Source organism: Rana temporaria, chromosome 4 (genome assembly GCF_905171775.1).
Source record: "Rana temporaria chromosome 4, aRanTem1.1, whole genome shotgun sequence".
NCBI classification, from domain to species: domain Eukaryota; kingdom Metazoa; phylum Chordata; class Amphibia; order Anura; family Ranidae; genus Rana; species Rana temporaria.
This window is the reverse complement of record NC_053492.1, coordinates 29,835,276-29,857,671: the sequence shown is the minus strand read 5'-3', so window position 1 is coordinate 29,857,671 and position 22,396 is coordinate 29,835,276. Positions and strand designations below refer to the sequence as shown.

Below are 22,396 nucleotides of genomic sequence, written 5' to 3'. Positions count from 1 at the left end.
TGCTGAATACCCAGTTTGGAGATGAGTGAATAATGTGCGATTATGTTGATTTACTAAAACCTGAACCATACATTTGGCACTAGAACTGCACTATTTTTGTGGAGAAGCAGGAAGACAGATAAAAAGAGAAAAAGCAATAATGACAAACAACTGTATAAAGTCCAATGGTCTAATTATTTATTATTTATGTGAATATTTCTTTCTTTTGGGGGCCGAATTAGAAAGAAATATCATCTGGCATAGTAATGGCCCCCCGACCCATGAAGTACTCAACATATTTGTCGCGTACCTCACGAGCTGATTGGGTGGCCAAGCCAGCGCGACCAGTGTCCAGCCCAGGAAGGGGATCTGAGGGTAGTCTTGCCTCAGAAACGCTGTCGGCTAGGTACATCTGGGAGTGCCTGCGTAAAAAGTTGTGCAAAATGCAGCAGGCAAATACAACGGTGTTCAATTTATATTCCGCCAAGTGTATCGCTGTCAGGAACAGGCGGAACCGGTTGGAGAGGATCCCAAAGGCATTCTCGACTACCCTCCGAGCCCTGGCCAACCGATAATTGAACACCCACCTCTCTGAGGTGAGGGTCCTCTGGGGAAAAGGCCGCATGAGGTGAGGTCCAAGCCCGAAAGCTTCATCCGCTAGGAACACAAACGGAAGTCCTTCCACATTATCTTCATCTGGTGGCAATGCCAGACCACCAGCTTGGAGACGATCGTAGAATTCTGTCCGTGAGAACACTCCCCCATCAGACAGCCGGCCGTTCTTCCCCACGTCTACATATAGAAACTCATACTGTGCCGACACCACCGCCATCAACACAATACTATGAAAACCCTTGTAGTTATAATAGTAGGACCCCGATTGGGGTGGGGGCACTATGCGGACGTGTTTCCCATCTATTGCTCCACCGCAGTTCGGAAAATCACAACGCTGGGCAAATTGGGAAGCCACAGACTGCCATTCCTGTGGTGTGGAGGGTAGCTGTGGGGACAAACAAAAAAAAAATGTACTACTTTGTCAGATAAACATTGCAAACAAAATACAAATACCATCATTGTGCAACATCAACAACAGGATTCACATTTCCTACAAGCATTGTGAAGTGAGTATTTCTGTAAAAAAATATAGGCCCACTTAATTATCAGACTTCACATCCCTCTGATGATAGAGCAAGAAAAAATTTTCGGGGGGGGGAGGAGGGGGGACAGAACTACAATGGATTAGACCAAAAATTTAAAGATTAGTTTGTAGGTGTGTTTGGGCCTAGGATAGCATGCTGGACAGGTTTATGGTGGGTAAGGACAAAATATGCAGGTAGGCCAAAAAGATGAACATGGAAAGGTTAACAACATGCATGGGGAGAAAAGGGAACATCCAACACACAGCAGATTACAATCTCATGGTTATTAGGGAAGAAAAAAAGATTAGACTTTCGCACACATTTAAAAATCAAACATTGTGATGTTAAAATGAGGGAACTTACCTTAAGATAATCCTCCTGCAGAACTCTGATGATGGCAGTACACGTCTCCGGTATGATGACCCCAAGCGACTGGGGAGAGATGCCTGTCGAGAACTTGAGGTCCTGCAGGCTCCTCCCAGTCGCCAGGTACCGCAACGTGGCAATAAGCCTCTGCTCGGCCGTGATGGATTGCCGCATCACAGTGTCCTGCCTCGTGATATAGGGGGACAGAAGATCCAGCAGACGGTTGAATACGGGGTCCGTCATGCGGAGAAAATTCCTAAAGTCATTAGGATTATTCTCCTGGAGTTCCCTAAGCAGAGGCATATGAGAAAACTGGTCACGCTGGCGCAACCAATTCTTGGCCCAGAAACGCCTCCTCCCACTGTTCCTGGCCAAACAACTGGTTCGCTGGACATGGCCATAAGCAATCCCATAACCAGCACCAATTCGCGAGAATCGACGCTGCTGCTCCATCATGGCTTCAAACCGGCCGGCTGGTCAGTCAAGAACACACTCCAACAGAAAGCACAATCAAATCCAGTGGTACCTGCAAAGAACGCACGACAAACAGATACCAGCGCACAGTACGCCACTGCAAACGCAGAAACGAGCTGCAAGCCGGTATCTGATTGCCAACTACGATCCCACAAGCACACGCACTGAACCCGAGAATACAACCTGTTAAAACGCGGAGACTGAAAAGCGCGAATCGGCTCTAACCAAACCTTCACTAGCACGCGGTAACACGGAACTAGCAAAAGCGGAACAGAGGGCGGCGCCGTTGACTTTGGTCTTCCCCTTTATAGTGACGTCCTACGTGGTTTACATTGAACACATTATGGTCCGAGGGGATTTTTATCCGCTGGTGTGTACACGCCAGCGGACCGACAGATAAATCCGCCGATCCGCTGAAATCGATCCGCGGATAAATTCAAGCGGATGGATTCTATCGTGTGTACCAGGCCTCAGGGTCATCATTTGCAGTCATCTTTGGCAATAAGTGGCTTACCCGAAAAGTCGGTATGTTACTGGCCTGACCCCTAACCTCGGCCTGCTGTCTCTGAATCTGTTTCACGATGGCCTTCATTTGCTGCTGGTGTGTCTGTTCCAAGCCTGCAATGCTCTCTTGGTGAGCTGCAATGCTCTCTTGGTGAGCTTTTTGTTGAGCTGCAAGGCTCCGCTGCAAACCTGCATTTGTCTGCTGTTGATTTGCTATAGCCAGCTGCTTCAGTATCTCCTCCATTTTGGGTTTACTTTAACTGCCCACGGCACTCCACCATGTGTAAGGGGTTAGCTCGGTAGCGGGGTGTGTGACCTCCTGAGTGGGTTCACTACACACTGAATTATACAGAGAGGCAGCCGTGGGTGGTTGAAAAACAAGGGTTATGGTTTATTCTTCCATATTGCTGGAAACAAGTGCCTCTTGATGTAATCCCCCGTGGATTTTGAGGTGTGTTTAGGATCATTATCCATTTGTAGAAGACATCCTCTCTTTAACTTCAGCTTTTTCACAGATGGCATCAAGTTACCATCCAAAATTTGCTGACATTTTATTGAATCCATTTTTCCTTCTACTCGTGAAATCTTCCCTGTGCCACTGGCTGCAATACAACCCCAAAGTATGATTAATCCACGCCCATGCTTAAAGGAGTACTCCAGAGCAAATTTTTTTCATAAAATTAGCAACATCTTGTAAAAGTATATAACAATGTAATTCACCTGCATTATCATATCTTCCGCAATCCCCGACTTTTCAGAAACAGGAAGTTCGGCCAGTCATTCTGGGCTATGAATTTCGTACCCCAAACTTCTTTGTGCCGGCGCCATCTTGGTAACGAAACGTCACGCGAACGTCACGCTTCTGCAGCCTTCCCCGCTGTCTGCTCCGGCCTCCTGTGTCCGCCCCTGGCTCCTGTGCGTCACTCCCACACTTTGAATATTCATTTCTTCTTCGTTTGCACAGCCCTGATTCGCTGGGCTGTGCAAACTAGTCTGTAAGCCCCCAGCCTATCATCGGCGTCCGTCCGCGCCTGCGCACTGATCTCAGTGCCGGGACCGGACACTGGTTCATTGCAGCTGTTGTAAAGTTCCTTCTACTTCGTGAATCTGTCCACTCTGTGGAATGCGCATGCGCGAGTCTACGCTATTTGCGTAGAATGCGCATGCGTATATAGAATTCTACAGAGTAAAAATTACTTTATATCGCTGATAACTAGCAGGTAACGCACTGCGCAGGCGCGAACCTAAGCGTAGCGTTACGCAAATAGCGTAGACTCGCGCATGCTTATTGCAGATTCACAAAAGTAGAAGGGACTTTACAATACAGCCAATTATCTCCCTGTTAGTTACATTGCCGTAACTAACAGGGAGATTCACAAAGCAATTTAGTAAGTTTTTTTGTGTAACACAGGGAAAGGTGTTTTACAGTATGTAAAACTCCTTTGCCTATGTACAGACCCTTATTGTAATGCAAGCTACAAGCTACAAGCTTGTAACTACAAGCAATAACATAGCATGCATGCTGCTATTTGTAGTTATGCAGCAAGAGGCACTGATTATTACAACACACAGACATGCACACACACACACACACACACACACATATATATATATATATATATATATATATATATATATATATATATATATATATATATATATATATACACATATATATGTGTGTGTAAAAGATAACGAGTGTGTATAGCTTTTGCATAACTAGAAATACCAGCATGCATTGGTATGTGATTGCTGGGAGTTGTAGTTTAGGAAACTTCTACTACCAGCAATCACATAGCATGCTTGCTGATATTTGTAGCTATGCAGCCAAGAATCACTGATATATTGACAAAAACCATGTTTATTACATGAACTGGGGGCCTCCAGCAGTTGCTAAACTACAGCTCCTAACATGCACTGTATGGGCATGCTTTGAGCTGTAGTTTTTCGAAACTTGGGGGCTACATGTGTGTATGTGTTATGTGTGTGTTTTTTCTGTGAATGTGTGTGTCTGGAAAGGGTAAGGGGAACTTTTATTTACCATTATGGGAGTTCAGGCTCCTTCCTCCTGCTGCACGGTATATTTAGCTATGTGAGCTGCATGTGTACTCACATAGCAAGAGCTCCGTGCAGCCACAGGACACCATGATTGGTGCAGGGTTTGGAGGGGCGGGATATGATAATTTTAGGGGCGGATGGCATGGCAGGGGAGGCAGGGAGGGGTGTGTTTATTGAAATGAATGGGGAGGGGAGATACTAGGATAGGGGAGGGGAGAGACTTGGGGAGGGGAGGGGGGGATGAGGAGAGAGGCACTGAGAGCCCGGAAAGACAAGCAAGGGAGCTTGGGGGATGACGATTTTTACGTCATCCTCCAGGGCTCCATAACCCGGAAGTGGCAGAAATTCAGGACGAGGTAGCAGAGGAATGGCTGGGCCGATTTAGGAAAGAAAGACATTGACTGAAAGGTAAAGCCTAAGGGAACATTATAGTGTAAAAAAGAAATGCATTATACAACTCCTTTAACAGTTGGACAGAGGTTCTTTTCAATAAATTCTGTGCCCTTTCTTCTCCAAACGTACCTTTGCTCATTCCGGCCAAAAAGTTTTATTTTAACCTCATCGGTCCACAGAACTTGTTTCCAAAATGTATCAGGCTTGTCTATATGTTCATTTGCAAAGTTCAAACGCTGATTTTTGTGGTGAGGACGTAGAAGAGGTTTTCTTCTGATGACTCTTCCATCAAGACCATATTTGTACAAGTATCTCTTTATAGTGGAAAAGTGTACCACAACTCCAGTGTCTGCCAGATCTTTCTGGAGGGATCGTGCAGTCAAACGTGGGTTTTGAATTGCTTTTCTCACAATCCTGTGAGCTGTGCTGTCTGATATTTTTCTTGGTCTTCCAGATCTTGCTTTAACTTCCACTGTTCCTGATGACTGCCATTTCTTAATTACATTTTGAACAGAGGATATTGACATCTGAAAACACTTTGCTATCTTCTTATAGCCTTCTCCAGCTTTGTGAGCATCAACTATTTTCAGTTTCAGTTTTCTAGACAACTGCTTAGAAGAACCCATGGTGCTGATTGTTGGGGCAAGGTCAGATGAGTCTGGGCATTTAAAACCTTTGAGATTGACATCACCTGGTCTTCCCAGATGATGATTGAGAACAATCCATGACACTGGCAGGTCTCAGCTTTGCAAAGGGGGCAGTGCATGCTATAAATTCTGCAGGGTGCCCAAACTTTTGCAGACGCCATTTTTTTGTTTTCTGTCATTTTGAAAGTGTAAATGATGGAAATAAAATCTAACTTTTTTTTACATATTATAAGAATGTCTAATCTGTAATTTGATGCATTTTAGAGATTTTTCCATCTTTCCTTGGCTTCGTTATGCACATTAATACAAATTTTTACCTGGGGTGCCCAAACTTTCGATCCCCACTGTAACTAATACACACACATTCATATACACACTCACACTCACACACACATACAGCACAGTAAAGTGACCTGCTAAACTTCCGTGCAGACCCCTGGCTGGCATTCTCTGCTACACACGGGGAGGGGGTGTGGCTGAGCCGAGACTGATGCCGCGTACACACGATCATTTTTCGGCATTAAAGAAACAACGTTTTTAAAAACGTCATTTTAAATGATCCTGTGTGGGCTACACATCATTTTTCAGCTTCTGAAAAACAAATTTTTTTTTTCGAACATGCTGCATTTTTTAACGTCGGTTTAAAAAATGACGTTTTTCGGGTTGTAAAAAATAATCGTGTGTGGGCTAAAACAATGTTTTAACCCGTGCATGCTCAGAAGCAAGTTATGAGACGGGAGCGCTCGTTCTGGTAAAACTACCGTTCATAATGGAGTAAGCACATTCATCACGCTGTAACAGACAGAAAAGCGTGAATCGTCTTTTACTAACACGGAATCAGCTAAAGCAGCCCAAAGGCGAATGGAACTTCCCCTTTATAGTGCCGTCGTACGTGTTGTACGTCACTGCGCTTTGTTCATCATTTTTTAAAAACAATGGTGTGTGGGCAACGTCGTTTTTAATGATGAAGTTGGAAAAACTTCGTTTTTTGGACATGCTGAAAAAAAAATTGTTTTTTCATGCCGAAAAATTATCGTGTGTACGTGGCATAAGGGTGGATTTTTTCTTTAGTGAATGCAGCCAGGAGAAGAGCTCAGTGAGTGAAATCACATACCACTAGCACAGGGCAGCTCTAAATGGCTTTACAATCACTTGGGCTGCCGAAGGGACTGGGGGTGTTATAGGAAGCACAGCCCGACGTGCTCTAGACTGGCTACCATGTGACCTCCCCTCCTCCTCCTTCTCACATGTAACCTGCTCTGCCTCCACAGAACCTGTCTAGCTTTTGTCCCAGCCCCTCTCTTACCTTACATTTGCAGCTCAGTCCTGGCAACCAGTGTCTCTACAGAAGTTTAAGGGGAAGGAGAAGTTTGAGGGGGGAGAGAGAAGCTGACATATCCTGCTGGCAGAAATCCTTACTGGCTACAGTGAGGATACTCCCACTGAGTGGAGCCCAGTGTTAGAACTCACTTGTTCTGGCACTGGGCTGCGGGAATTTAGCCCTGATTGCGGGACTGCGGGACTTACTTCAAATCGTGGGAAATTCCCGCGGAATTCGGGACGGTTGGGAGGTATGCTTTTCTTGGGGACACACAGATCAATCTAAATAGTTTCCCATTATGTAAAGTGCACTCTAGCATTTTTCCCTGTACACCCCAAATTATTAGGGATCTTGGACTTTGGAGTCTATTTACTAAAGTCAAATCCACTTTGCACTACAAGGGGATAAGCAAGGAAGGGAAAAAAAATCTTTGCTTCTACATGATTGGATGTTAAAATCATCAGTGCTTCCCCTCAGATTTTCAGCGACTACACTTGTACTGCAGAGTGGCTTTGCCTTTACTAAACCCAAAACTACCTAATCATTTGGGGTGTACACAGCAGTGCTGGAGTGCAATTTGCTTAATGGGGACACTAGTTAGATTGACCTGTGTGTCCTCAAGAAAAGACATTGGTAGGATTTTAACCTCACTTCCTGTTCAGCTGTGTGACAGAAAGTGAAGCCAATTTTAAGACAAGGGACACAAAGCCCAACCCAAAAAACACAAGCAGGGGTTCTAACACTCACTTGGTTTCCCTCAAACACCCACAATTAGAATAGGATTGCGTTGTGCTAGATTTAAGCACAGTGCTGTAAATCAGCACTTCAAGCCTGTCCCCCAATAACCCCCCCCCCCCCACCAACAGTCCCTGGGCATGCTCAGATCACCAGAAATGCAGCTAGCATAAAATAAGGCAAAGCCCTGTCCAAAATGAATCACATCATTCAGCATGCTACAAAATTAGAGATAGGACAAACACCCCTTGGTCTCAGTGGGCAAACAAAGAGCCTAACATGGGCACTTAATACCATTGCAGTCTATGGGAATTGACTTTCATTTTGCTAGACCCCACTTGGCTGACTTATCTTCTAGTAATTGGCCTTAAAATGGGTATGGGGGCCCAGGTCCCACCTAAGGGACATACAGTACCTGCCGCCGTTATTGTACTTTCAGCATGATCTCATCACTATGGTTCTCGGCGACAGGGTACTGTAAATCTTGCGCTGGCTGGCGCAATAGGAAAAACACAGGAGAGAGAGAGCGGCCTCCATGATGGAGGGGGGGGGACATGCGACGTATGGGCACAGGCAGCACTGGGCAGAAATGCAGAGGCTCAGAGGCAGAGCTGGCTGGCTGTAGTGGAGGTGGAGCGGTACATCAGAGGCAGACTGGTGGTGGACGGTAACGATGTGACCGCAGGTACACAGACAGGTCACACTCACTGCCAGTGGCACTGTGATGATCAGGGGCACACAAGGGATGTTTTCTTTCCTTCCTCCATTCCTCCACCGCTGCTGTGCCAGCGCCTCTAACACTGTACGGAGCTGCCTGTTGAGTTAGTTGCTGAGAGGGAGTAGGATCACCGGTGACCAGGTGCCCTGGGTGATAGTGCCACCGCCTCTCTCCAGTGCACCCTAGGCGGCTGCCTAGTGGTAGCACCGGCCCTGACCCCAAGGCAAATTTTAACCACTTCCGTACCGTAGGATGTCATATGACGTCCTGGACTTCAGTGGGGGATATCTGAATGATGGGTGCAGCTACAGGCATCATTCAGATATCCTTTTTTACAGGCGGCGATTGTTCGCACCATAAGAACAATCATAGCGGCAGTTCCGCCACTTGATCATTCTTACAGGCGGTGGAAGGGGACATCCCCTCTCCCACTGCCATTCGGTGCTTCTCCGGGCTCTCCTGTGCCATCGGAGGCCCGGAGAACGAATCGTCCGCCGCCGAATGAGGAGCATAGAGAGTTAAAAACATAAACACAAACAAAGGTGGAATCGCGGCTGAAAACATGAGATCAGTGTTTTGTTTTTTTCCCCGATCTCATGCTTTCCAGCCTAGATGACAGATGTGGGGTCTTATTGACCCCGCCTCTCTCCATAAAGAGGACCTGTCGCACACTATTCCTATTACAAGGGATGTTTAGGTTCCTTGTAATAGGAATAAAAGTGATCAAAAAAATTGAAAAAAAAGTGCAAAAATAAAGAAAAATTACGTAAATTTTTTTTAAAAAAAAATTAAAACGCCCCTGTCCCTAGTAGCTTGCACTCAGAAGTGAACGCGCATGTAAGTCCCGCCCACATATGTAAACGCCGTTCAAACCATACATGTGAGGTATTGGTGCATGCGTTAGAGCGAGAGCAATAATTCTAGCACTAGACCTCCTCTGTAACTCTAAACTGGTAACCTGTAAAAAAAATTCAAGCGTCGCCTATGGAGATTTTTAAGTCCCAAAGTTTGGCGCCATTCCATGAGTGTGTGCAATATTAAAGCGTGACAAGTTAGGTATCTATTTACTCAGTGTAACATCATCTTTCACATTATCCAAAAAAATTGGTCTAACTTTACTGTTTTGTTATTTTTAAATTCATGAAACCGTTTTTTTTTTTGCAAAAAAAAAAGACGTTTTAAAAATTATTGCGCAAATATCATCAGAGATATAACGTTGCAATGACCACCACTTTATTCCATAGGGTGTCTGCTAAAAAAATATATATATAATGTTTGGGGTTCTGAGTAATTTTCTAGTAAAAAAAAAATTAATTTAAACATGAAGGAGAGAAGTTCCAGAATAGGCGTGGTATGGAAGTGGTTAAATAACACACCAGAATGGGTTTTTGTTACGCTCATGAAGGGGAACTCTGCACCAAATTAAAAAAAAATGGCGTGGGTTCCCCTTCAGGAGCATACCAGACCCTTGGGTTTAATATGGATTGTAAGGGGGAACCCCTACGCCGAAAAAACGGTGTGGGGGTTCCCCCAATATCCATACCAAACCCTTATCCAAGCACGCCGCCTGACCGTACAGGAATGGGGGTGGGGACGAGTGAGCGCCCCCCCTCCTGAGCCGTACCAGACCGCATGCCCTCAACATGGGGGGGTGGGTGCACCCCAAAGCACTCTTGTGCTTTAAGCTCTTTTACATGGGGGGAGGCCCGGTCTTCTCCAACATTTTCTGCCGGGGGGAGGGTATGTAAAAGAGCTTAAAGAAGAAAGGGGGAGGGGCCACTTAAAAGACAGCATGAAGTCCAGTTCCCCCCGGCAGAAAATGTTGGAGAAGACCGGGCCTCCCCCCCATGTAAAAGAGCTTAAAGGGGGAGGGGGCCCGGCAGAAGGCGGCAGTGAAGTCCGGCTCCCCCACCCGGCTGAAAACGGCGGAGAAGACCGGGCCTACCCCCCCATGTAAAAGAGCTTAAAGGGGGGTGGCAGAAGACCCCCCAGCTGACTAATGAATTACTTCAAAAATCTGTGTAGTGTTTTTTTTTAACTTAACATTTTCCCCCCAGGTGAATAGGTAGGGGTACGATGTACCCCATACTCATTCACATAGGGTGGGGGGCCGGCATATGGGGGTCACCTTATTAAAGGGGGCTCCCAGATTCCGATAAGCCCCTGCCCGCAGACCCTGACAACCAACGGCCAGGGTTGTCTGTAAGAGGCCCTTGTCCCCATCAACATGGGCACACAAGTGCTTTGGAGTGGGGCAGTTCCCCCCCTGCCCCAAAGCACCCACCCCCCATGTTGAGGGCATTCGTTTTTGGTACGGCTCAGGAGGGGGGCGCTCGTTCGTCCCTACTCCCATTCTTGTCTGGCCAGGCGGTGTGCTCGGATAAGGGTTTGGTATGGATCTTGGGGGAACCCCCACGCCATTTTTTTGGCGTAGGTGTTCCCCCTTACAATCCATACAGAGCAAGTAGCACACCTATACCAGTGCTTGAAAGGACTTTTGTGGACCTGTTAGGTAGTGATTTGTGTCGCTAAAGTCTGTCCCTGCTGGAAACGCCAACCTCTCCCTACACTGACAAAAAGTATATGAATGTATTAGACACTATCATGTACTGCACAGCAAGTAGCACACCTATACCAGTGCTTGAAAGGACTTTTGTGGACCTGTTAGGTAGCGATTTGTGTCGCTAAAGTCTGTCCCTGCTGGAAACGCCAACCTCTCCCTACACTGACAAAAAATATATGAATGTATTACACACTATCATGTACTGCAGAGCAAGTAAAACACCTATACCAGTGCTTGAAAGGACTTTTGTGGACCTGTTAGGTAGCGATTTGTGTCGCTAAAGTCTGTCCCTGCTGGAAACGCCAACCTCTTTCGCTGCGTTACCTCTGCTACACACATTAAAAAAATCCTGAAAAAAAGTTTCAAAACTGGTGCGATAAACCAGTGCCCCCCCCCAAAAAACGTCAGATTGAAGCAGGGGTGTTATCTAAAAATATACTTAAGTAATAGTGTATTTTGATACTGCAGAATTTGTGTTGCTTTCGCTGTGTTACCTCTGCTACACACAGTGACAACATTTCCTGAAAAAAAAGTTTCATGACTGGTGCGATAAACCAGTGGCCCCCCAAAACGTCAGATTGAAGCAGGGTGTTATCTAAAGATATACTTTAGTAATAGTGTATTTGGGTACTGCAGAATTTTTGTCGCTTTTGCTGTGTTACCTCTGCTACACACAGTGACAAAATTTCCTGAAAAAAAAGTTTCATAACTGGTGCGATAAACCAGTGGCCCCCCAAAACGACAGATTGAAGCGGGGTGTTATATACATTCTTCCACATATACTGCGTTTTTCTAGAGACTTTTGTTGCCACAGGGTCATTTAAAAAATGACAGGCAGAGGAAGAGGCAGGCCCTTCTGCAGGGGTGGTAGGGGAAGGGTAGGAGCACCAGGCCGGAGCCAAAGCGGGAAGTGGCACAATGTTCGTTCGATTACGTCAAAGGACGCATCAGACTTGGTTGAGTGGCTCGCCACCAACACCACTACCACAATATACCCTCCGCTTGAGTCACAGGAATTATTTTCCAATCCATCAGAAGACATTTCGGATGCGCAGCCATTCTTGGCATTGGATCAGGAAGAGGAGGTAGCAACAGCCGGCACTCAGCAGTCTAACGACAGTACTCAGATCAGCCCAAAGAGGTTGGTGCCCGCTGTTGCTGCCTACTCCGAGACTTCTATTGTTAGTGATGGGGAAAGTGACGTTGATGATGACTTGTCTACAGACATCACGTGGGTGCCCACAAGAGTGGAAGAGGAGGGAGATGGACCAGCAGATAGGGAGGAGAAGCAGGCCGAACTTACATTGCACAGGAGGGACAAACCAGACTCCTAATGTATCAGGAGCGAGCCATCAACCATGTATGGTCACATCTGGCGCTCCCAGGACGTCGGCCCATGGCTCCGCAGTATGGGCTTTTTTTAACGTGTCCCCTGCAGACAATAGTGTTGCCATCTGCAGCCTTTGCAGTCAACGCATAAGTCGCGGTAAGCCCAACACTCACCTAGGGACGACCGCCTTAAGAAGGCACCTGGCCTCCCATCACCTAGCCCAGTGGAAGCAACGCCATCAGAACCCACAAAGCCACACTCCAGGCTCTTACCATCCAGCCTCTTCTCCTTCTCCTTCCCCTCTATGCTCACAATTGTCCTCCACTCCACCTTCCATCATGCCTTCCTCACATTTTTCTGCAAAAACGATGACGCCGGATAACCCTCTTGCCCAACGCTTGACCGCTGGCTTGTCGGAACTGATAGCCCGCCAACTATTGCCATATAAACTGGTGGACTCGGAGGCCTTTCAAAAATGTGTGGCTATTGGAACACCACAATGGAAGGTCCCAGGAAATATATTTTTTTCACAGAAGGGCATCCCAGAGCTATATGGCCATGTTCAGCGGCAAGTGAATGTATCTCTGGCACACAGTGTTAGTGCCAAGATACATCTGACCACAGACACGTGGTCTAGCAAACACGGGCAGGGAAGGTATATAACTTTCACTGCCCACTGGGTGAACCTTCTGACGGCCGTCAAGCATGTAACCTGTGGCACCCATGTAGATTTGGTTTTACCACCACGGATTACATACAGGCCTGCCTCTTCTTTTCCTCCTCCTCCTACTCCATCCTCCCTCTCCTCCTTGGCTGACTCCTCATTTTCCAATTCCACCGTCTCTTCCGCTGCACCGCCCACGATCCCAGAACCCATTCGACATGCCAGGTGAGACGTTGCCATGCTGTGCTGCGTCTGTTGTGCCTGGAAGACAAGAGCCACACTGGTCCTGCACTCCTTTCAGCTTTGCGTTCACAGGCAGATCAGTGGCTAACGCCGCTCAATTTAACAGTTGGTAAAGTGGTGTGCGACAATGGTGCCAATCTGCTGAGCGCACTGAAAGAGGGCAGAATTACACACGTGCCATGCATGGCACACGTCCTGAACTTGGTCGTGCAGCGAATTCGTTGCCAAATACCCTGGGCTCCAGGATGTCTTGCGGCAGGCCGGGAAAATCTCGGCCCATTTCAGAAGATCTTACACGGCCATGGCTCACCTTGCTGACATTCAGTGGCAACACAACCTGCCCGTTAGACGTCTTATTTGTGACTGCCCGACATGATGGAACTCAACATTGTATATGCTTGATAGGCTGCTCCAGCAGAAACGTGCAGTTAACGACTACCTGTACGAACTCTGCGGCAGGACAGGTTCTGTGAGCTTGGTTTTTTTCACCGCACCAGTGGCTGCTCATGCGCGACTCATGCAGACTTCTGCGGCCATTTGATGAGATCACCAAACTGGTCAGTCGCAGCCAGGGCTCCATTAGTGACATCGTACCTTACGCCTTCTTTCTGGAGCGTGCATTGCGTCGTGTCATTGATCGAGCCATCGAGGAGCAGGAGCAGGAACATGAGGAAGTCGCAATGCTGGATGAATTCCCAGGGGGGGCTACTCCACCTGAGACAAGTCAACAACGGAAGTCTAAAGAGGAGTCAGAGGAGGATGGTGCCGGGGCGGAGGAGGAGCAAGAAGAGCATGCTTTAAACTTTTCTGGGATCCCTGGTGTTGTCTGTGGATGGGGGGAGGAGAACGAGGACGACATTATCCTGGATGATTTGCAAGAGCCAGGTCGGTACAGCGTTTCCAGTTTTGTGCAAATGGGGGCCTTTATGCTCCAGTGTTTTAAGAGGGACCCCCCTGTATAAAAAGCATAAAGGGCAAGGACCAGTACTGGGTGGCAATGTATTTAGACCCCCGGTACAAACAAAACATGGCGGAAATGTTACCACATCACAGAGGGCTATCAGAATGCAGCACTTCCAGGCCTTGCTTCGAGAAATACTGCATTCTGCTTTTGCGTCCGCTGGCAGAGGAATTTCCACTCACAGAGAAACAGTTTTGGGTACCAATCCAACAGCGCCCGCAAGAAGAGGGCAGTTTGAAGATGTCTTGGTCACTAATCATATGAGATCATTCTTTCAGCCGACCCATCGACAGCTGTCCTCCGGATCCAGCATCAGGGAATGCCTAGACCGACAGGTGTCCGACTACATCCGGTTAACGGCCGATGTGGACGCACTGAGAAGTGAGGAACCCCTGGACTACTGGGTGGGCAGGCTTGACCTCTGGCCAGAGCTTGCACAATTTGCAATGGAACTGTTGGCTTGCCCCTCATCCAGTGTCCTGTCCGAAAGGACGTTCAGCGCAGCAGGGGGGGTCGTGACCGATAAGCGCACTCGCCTAGCTCACAACAGTGTTGACTACCTCACATTTATAAAACTGAATGAAGCATGGATCTCCTGGTGAACACCTGTGGGCTAATTTTTTGGGCCTGTACTGGCCTGACACTTTTTCTGAATCCGGTGAATGCCTAATGTACCACCAGCCACAGAATACAAAGTTGTTTGCTGTCCGGTGATGATGTATAGATCCCCCAAACTCCTGTTGCGAGGAGTGACGCCTGGGGCCTAATACTGAGTTGTCGCATAGAGGATCGCATTGAATTCCTTGCAAACCGCAGTTGTGGTCCAACCCGTTCACCAGTGCTTTTACAATGCCTAATGTACCACCAGCCACAGAATACAAGGTTGTTTGCTGTCCGGCGAACGCCTGTGGCCGTGGGCTAATATTATATGTACTCTCAAAGTACCTGAGCTATATTGCCCGTCATACGCAATTAATACTTGTTACTACAAATACTATATGTACTCCCAAAGTACCTGAGCTATATTGCCTCTCATATGCAATTAATACTTGTTACTACTAATACTATATGTACTCTCAAAGTACCTGAGCTATATCGCCTCTCATATACAATTAATACGTGTTACTACTAATACTATATGTACTCTCAAAGTACCTGAGCTATATTGCCTCTCATACACAATTAATACTTGTTACTACTAATACTATATGTACTCTCAAAGTACCTTAGCTATATTGCCTCTCATATGCAATTAATACTTGTTACTACAAATACTATATGTACTCTCAAAGTACCTGAGCTATATTGCCTCTCATACGCAATTAATACTTGTTACTACTAATACTATATGTACTCTCAAAGGGCCAGATTCACGTAGAGCGGCGCAAATTAAGTTACTCCAAACGTATGTCATATAAGTTACGGTGCCTTAATTTTGTGTCGTAAGTGCCGTATCCACAGCGCATTTGCGCCCAAATTTGCGCCATCGTAACTTAAATCCTGAGGCGTAAGGCGGGGGTTATTGCAAGTGGAAAGGAAGTGGGCGTGCTCCATTGTAATGAGCCGTGACCCCATGCAAATGAAGGGCCAGCCGTACTGCGCATGCGCGCATGAATCTACACCTCACTGGGCATGCTCAGAACTCGGCTCGGCGCAATCAGTGAGATAGGTAAAAGGCCAAGCGTACTTAGTTTGAGAATCGCCCTGTGTATAAATAGCCCCAGACAAACACACTTCCCTTGCAAAAGTACATCCCTGTTTTCCCCTTCCTAAAGCAAGGTGTTTTTGCTCTGTCGTCTGTTGGTGTGTGTTGGTGAGTAGCTGTGTTTTTTTTCTGAGTGTTTTTTCTGTTTGTTTTTTCCGTGTTTGTTTTTTCTGTTTGTTTTTTCTTATTGTTTTTTCTGTTTGTTTTTTCGGTGTTTGTTTTTGAATTTGTATTAGCTGTCTGCTTGTGTGGTTTGATTTCTGTGTGTGTTTGTTCTGTGAGTATTTGTGTTTGTTTGTTCTGTGAGTATTTGTGTTTGTTTGTTGTGTTTGTTTTTTGGTGTTTGGTGCTGAGTGTTGGGTGTTATGGCACCGAAGCGCAGGAAGTTTAATTTTTCTGTGAGAGAAAAGCAGATACTTGCTAGGGCCATCACCCGTTTTGGGCGTTATTTGCATGGCCCTGAGAGCCGGGATACCACCCCAGCCAGGAGGAAGGAGAACGTTCAGCGAATTACTGATCAGATCAATGCGGAGGGGGGGAGACGAGGACCCCCAGTGGGATTCAGAAGAAGATCAACGATCTTAGGAGCCTGGTCCGGGAGAAGATGGCCAATATAAATGCCCATGCCACGGGCACTGGAGGAGGACCACCCTGCTCCGTCAGGCTGACTGAGGAGGAATGGGCAGTGGCCCGGTGCTTCCATAGCCAGCAGGTGGTGGGCCTGCCTGGCTTTGAATCTGATGCTCCTGTGAGGACAGGTAATTTTTTGGTTTTTCTATCTCGTGAGTAGCATGTGTTGGTGGGGGAAGGAAATATGTGCCAAGTGTGTGGATCCTCCAACCTGTGAATGTTTTGTGTCCTCCACAGATGGCCAGGAGATTGCTGGGCCATCAGACCAGGAGGTTGCTGGGCCATCAGGCCAGGCTGCACCACCCCCAGGACAACAGGCTGCAGAAGAGCCCCAAGAATGGCAGGAGTCCCCAGAGGAGGGGAGTAGCCACACCTCACATCATGAGGAGGTTGAGGGGGAGGAGGATGGGGGGGGGATGAGGATGAAGATATGGACATTGCCAGGGAAATCCTTTTGGCCTCGGATGTGGTTCCCCCTAAGGCTGGCATCAGTCAGGCCACCATCAGGGGTAGCCCCTCCCACTCCTCCCCAACAGGCCTCCCCCTACAAGGGTCTCACTCTCCCCTCCTCCCAGGCCACAAGACTCAGCTGCAGGCAGGAAGGCTACCCATAAGACCAGGGGGGTGGCCGAGTGTCTGCCGGCCAATCTGCGGAGGGACAATGCCCTTCAGACCCGCCATCTGGGTCAGATCAACCGGACTTTGACCCAGATGGAGGACAGCCTGGGCTCAATTAAGGAATCACTCACTGATGTGGCCACAAACTCCTTGGCTGTCATCACATGCATTTGTGAGCTGCAGACCGCAACAACAGGCGTGGCCCAGGAGGTGAGTGCCCTGACCCAGGCTGTTCAGGAAAACACCCGGGCTGTCCAGGCCAATATGGCTGCCCTCACACTGAGTCTGAACAGGATAGCAGTGGCCTTGGAGGGCAGGCCAGCAGGAGGACAGTCACCAGGGGAGGCTCCTCCTTCCCCTGCTCACCCCCCCATGAGTCTCCTCCTTCCCCTGCTCCCCCCCCAGGAGTCTCCCCTGGTTGGCCGTGGCCGGCCAAGGCGAAGCGTACGCCGCCGCCGTTAAGTTTGGGGGTACTTTTGATTTTTTTTTTTTTTTTTTATTATACTGTGCTTATGATTTGTTTTATGTGTGTGAATGATGTATGAATGTGGGGGGTGGAATTCCTGATTAAATAAGGGTGTCACCTGCTCCCGGCGTTACTGCTCCCAAGTACCATTGGGGGTACTTGGATCTAATCCAATTAGATGTGCATGTGATATGTCTGTGCTAGGGACCACAGTGGGTGTGCATGCATGCATTCTCATTGTGCCATGATTAATGTGTGTGTTTACTGTGCAAAGATGCATTCTGCGAGGCGTCTCCTGACTGCTGTTCCCTCAGAAGAGGGGGTACCCTCGGTTATTAAAGTCACTAGTATAGTTATGAGCATGGATGCCCCTGGCATGTTGGCATACAGATTGTTGTCCTGCAAGTGTGTGTGCTCAGCTCTTCCTTAATGGTGTTGCTTTAGCTGACCTTTACACGGCTGGTGCAAATTTAGGGCACCTTTTATAAAGTGTAATTTTACACCATGAAACTAGCAGATGCGCACAGGGCGTAGCCTACGCCGCACACACTTAATTTTGTGGATCGCCTTATCTCCCTCATTTGCATCTTTGCCTAGCAAAACAGCGGCGTGTCTAGCGTATTTTGCGCTCGAAGAAGCGCTGGTGTAATTCTTTTAGGTAGGATGGAAAAAAATGGATTTCAGGCGTATCTCGTTTTGAGGATACGGCGCAAAGATACGCGCGGCGCATTTTTCAATTACGCCGAGCATCTCGAGATAAGTCGGCGTAAGTGCTTTTTGAATCTGGCCCAAAGTACCTGAGCTATATTGCCTCTCATATGCAATTAATACTTGTTACTACAAATACTATATGTACTCTCAAAGTACCTGAGTTATATTGCCTCTCATATGCAATTAATACTTGTTACTACAAATACTATATGTACTCTCAAAGTACCTGAGTTATATTGCCTCTCATATGCAATTAATACTTGTTACTACAAATACTATATGTACTCTCAAAGTACCTGAGCTATATTGCCTCTCATACATTTCTATTAGTTGCCAGTACAACTTGTGTATTATATGTGTATCCTCAAAGTACCTGAGCTACACTATCTCTTGTATGCAATTAATACTTGTTACTACTAATACAATTTACTACGTGCTTGACAGAAATATAAAATACTTATAGGCCTCATCCTAATTGTTGAACATGTTCGCTCTAACTTTTCTATGCTAGGGGTTGATGCTTTTTCATAGCATCTCCCCTAGTGGCCTAAATACATCTCTACATGCTAAGGTTGATATGATGTAGAGAACCCCCAAACTCCTGTTGCTAAGAGTGATGCCTGGGGTCCCTTACTAATAATCACCTGCATGTAGTGGTGTATTGGGATATTGACCTTGAACTAATTTTAAACGCTAAGCCTTGGTCGCATGTTGTCCATGCTTAGTAGCTCAACGCCTTTCTTTATGTGACACAGAGATGATGTATAGATCCCCCAAACTCCTGTTGCGAGGAGTGACGCCTGGGGCCTAATACTGAGTTGTCGCATAGAGAATCGCATTGAATTCCTTGCTAACCGCAGTTGTGGTCCAATCCGTTCACCAGTGCTGTTACAATGCCTAATGTACCACCAGCCACAGAATACAAGGTTGTTTGCTGTCAGGTGAACGCCTGTCGCCATGGGCTAATTTTTGGGGCCTGTAATGGCCGACACTTACTTCTGTATCCGGTGAATGCCTAATGTACCTCCAGCCACAGAATACAAAGTTGTTTGCTGTCAGGTGAACGCCTGTCGGCTAATTTTTGGGGCTTGTAAAGGCCGGCACTTACTTATGTATCCAGTTTTTCACTTAATACTTCTGGTAGGTCAGTGTCCATGTTGTGGGACTATTTGTGCACAGCTAGTAAGTATTTTGTGGCTGCAAATATGACCTGAAGGTTTTTAATATTTGCCTGCCATTAAAGTCAATGGGGCCCGCCATGAACTTGTGGTTCGCGGACATTTGCGAAAGTTCGCGGTTAGCGTTCGCAAACCGTCCCGTCGGATGTTCGTCCATCACTAATCAAATACCACCAAAAGAAAGCTCTATATGTGAAGGGGGGGTCAAAACTTCATATGGGTACAATGTTGCATGACCGCGCAATTGTCATTCAAAATGTGACAGCGCTGAAAGCTGAAAATTGGTCTGGGCAGGAAGGGGGTGAAAATGCCTGGTATTGAAGTGGATAATACATCCCCTGCATTTAAATCTAACGCATGTAACAAGCTTTCTCTGTATACTGGAATGCAGTGAATTCGGATAACACATTTGACAACACGGACATAATGCTGAATATTGTTTATTAATCAGTATTTGATTATTTGATTAATTGCTTTGCCCCCTCAGATTACTGACACATAAGGCAATACATTTTACATTTTATTATTTAAATCATCTGTTGCCCTTTTTAAGTGGGCCACTCAATCACTGTCAGAGGTCCAGACTTGAACTTCACATAATTGAAGAAATTGGGCCTTTCCACGCAAAATTATATTGACGTATCTGCCAACCATGCCATGGCAGTGGTAGGTCTGTGTTTTTCCATCTGGGATAGAGGTAATCACCCCGCACCTGCAAAGTGAAATTTGTATTACCAGTAATAAAAGTAACAGTAATATCAATCATTATACATGTATGTATTTATTTTAAAAAGCAGCTACACAATATAAAAGCAGAATAGCTCAATAATATATTTTTAAAAAACAGCTTTTCCTTCAAAGCTGCAAAGATTTCCAATCTGCAAAGATCTCCAAGTCTTGCACTTCCCTCCCACAGTATTTCATGTTCAGTAATAGTCGGTATCATCATCATCCCACTTCCACTGAGCCCAGACTGTTATGGACAAGCCCCCTGGGACAGCATCATCATGCAGCCTGGACTCAGAGTATTACAGCATTAAGGACCGCCCCATTAAGGAAGTGAAAGAACCCGGGACTTCATTGGCTGGGTCAGAAGCACACTGGAAAAAACTTCATAGATACTGTATATACACACATTAGACATGTGCAGCTCGTTTCGTTCCAAATCAAAATTAGGAGAAATTTATTTGGATGTATCCGAATTTCCAAATTACTGTACAATAAAAATTAATTTAAACAAATCCGAATTAACAAAATGAAATCGGACGAAATTTGAATTTGAATCATATTCAAATCTAATTTGAATGGGATTGGAAAAAAAAAAAATTAGAAAACAAGGTTAAAATAAAATAGAAAATAAATAAATAGAATAGAATAGAAAATAATAGAATAGGAAAGATCAAAGAAAGTAATAGAAAATAGTAAATCAGAACAGAATATAATATAAAATAAAAGAATAGAATAAAATACTATAGAAAATAAAGGAATAGAACATAAAAAAATATACTACAATAGAATATAATATAATATAAAATAATAGTATGGAGTAGAAAAGAATATAACAGGAAAGAGCAAAGAAAATAATAGAAAAGAGTAAATCAGAACAGAATAGAATAGAAAATCAAAGATTAGAATAAAATACTATAGAAAATAAAGGAATAGAACTTAAAAAAATATACAACAATATAGAATAGAATATAATAGAAAATAATAGTATAGAGTAGAAAAGAATAGAATAGAACATAAAATAAAGTAATAGAACGGAATAGAAAATAAAAGAATAGCATAGAAAAGAAATAAAATAAAATGAATTAAAGAATAATATAAAATAAAATAGACATTAAAGGAATAGAACAGAATAGAGTAAAACAGAAAAAATAGGTAGAAGAATACGTATCGGCCTAAACTGAGGAAAAAAAAAGTTTTTTTATATATTTTTGGGGGATATTTATTATGGCAAAAAGTTAAAAATATTTTTTTTATTTCAAAATTGTCGCTCTATTTTTGTTTATAGCGCAAAAAATAAAAACCGCAGAGGTGATCAAATACCACCAAAATAAAGCTCTGTTTGTGGAAAAAAAAGGACGCCAATTTTGTTTGGGAGCCACGTCGCACGACCGCGCAATTGTCTGTTAAAGCGACGCAGTCCCGAATCGCAAAAAGTACTCTGGTCTTTGGGCAGCAATATGGTCCGGGGGTGAAGTGGTTAATAAAAATTTTTGGTAAAAAAATCCCAATAAGCGTATAATGATTGGTTTATGCAAAAGTTATCGCATTTACAAACTATGTAATAGATTTTTGGACTTTTTATTTTTTCTATATTTTTACTAGTTATGGCGGCGATCTGCGATTTTTAGTGGGACTGCGACATTGCGGTGGACAAATCAGACACCAAGTGACACTTTTTGGGAACCAGTGACACTAATACAGTGATCAGTGCTAAAAAAAAATGCACTGTCACTGTAAAAATGACACTGACAGGGAAGGGGTTAACATCAGGGGCGATCAAAGGGTTAAGTGTGTCCCTAGGGAGTGCTTTCTAACTGTGGGGGGAATGCTGACAATGGAGGAAAACAGAGATGCGTTTTTTCTGTTTAGCAAAAACATAAGGGGCCAGATTCTCAGTCAGCGGCGTATCTTTGCCCGGGCGTAACGTATCCGATTTAAGTTACGCCTCCACAACTTAGACGGGCAAGTGCTGTATTCTCAAAGCACTTGCTCCGTAAGTTGCGGCGGCGTAGCGTAAATCGGCCGGCGTAAGCCCGCCTAATTCAAATTTGTATCAGGGGGGCGTGTTTTATGTAAAACTACTGTGACCCGACGTGATTGACGTTTTTGCGGAACGGTGCATGCGCCGTCCGTGGAATTTCCCAGTGTGCATTGCTCCAAAGTACGCCGCAAGGACGTCATTGGCTTCGACGTGAACGTAAATGATGTCCAGACCCATTCACGGACGACTTACGCAAACTACGTAACTTTTTCAAATTTCAACG

The 22,396-nt window shown here is 45.6% G+C and overlaps 1 protein-coding gene across 2 annotated transcripts in view; it reads right to left on the bottom strand.

The window, feature by feature from the left end:
- Positions 1 to 19,827: 19,827 nt before the first annotated feature.
- Positions 19,828 to 22,396, bottom strand: part of LOC120936071 (fucolectin-like) — a 91,454-nt gene continuing 88,885 nt past the window's right edge. For both annotated transcript variants that reach the window (XM_040348173.1, XM_040348172.1), the window contains exon 4: positions 19,828 to 20,115. In XM_040348173.1, the coding sequence (XP_040204107.1) occupies positions 19,965 to 20,115 (151 nt within the window). In that variant the 3' untranslated portion in view covers positions 19,828 to 19,964. The remainder of the gene's footprint in view (positions 20,116 to 22,396) is intronic.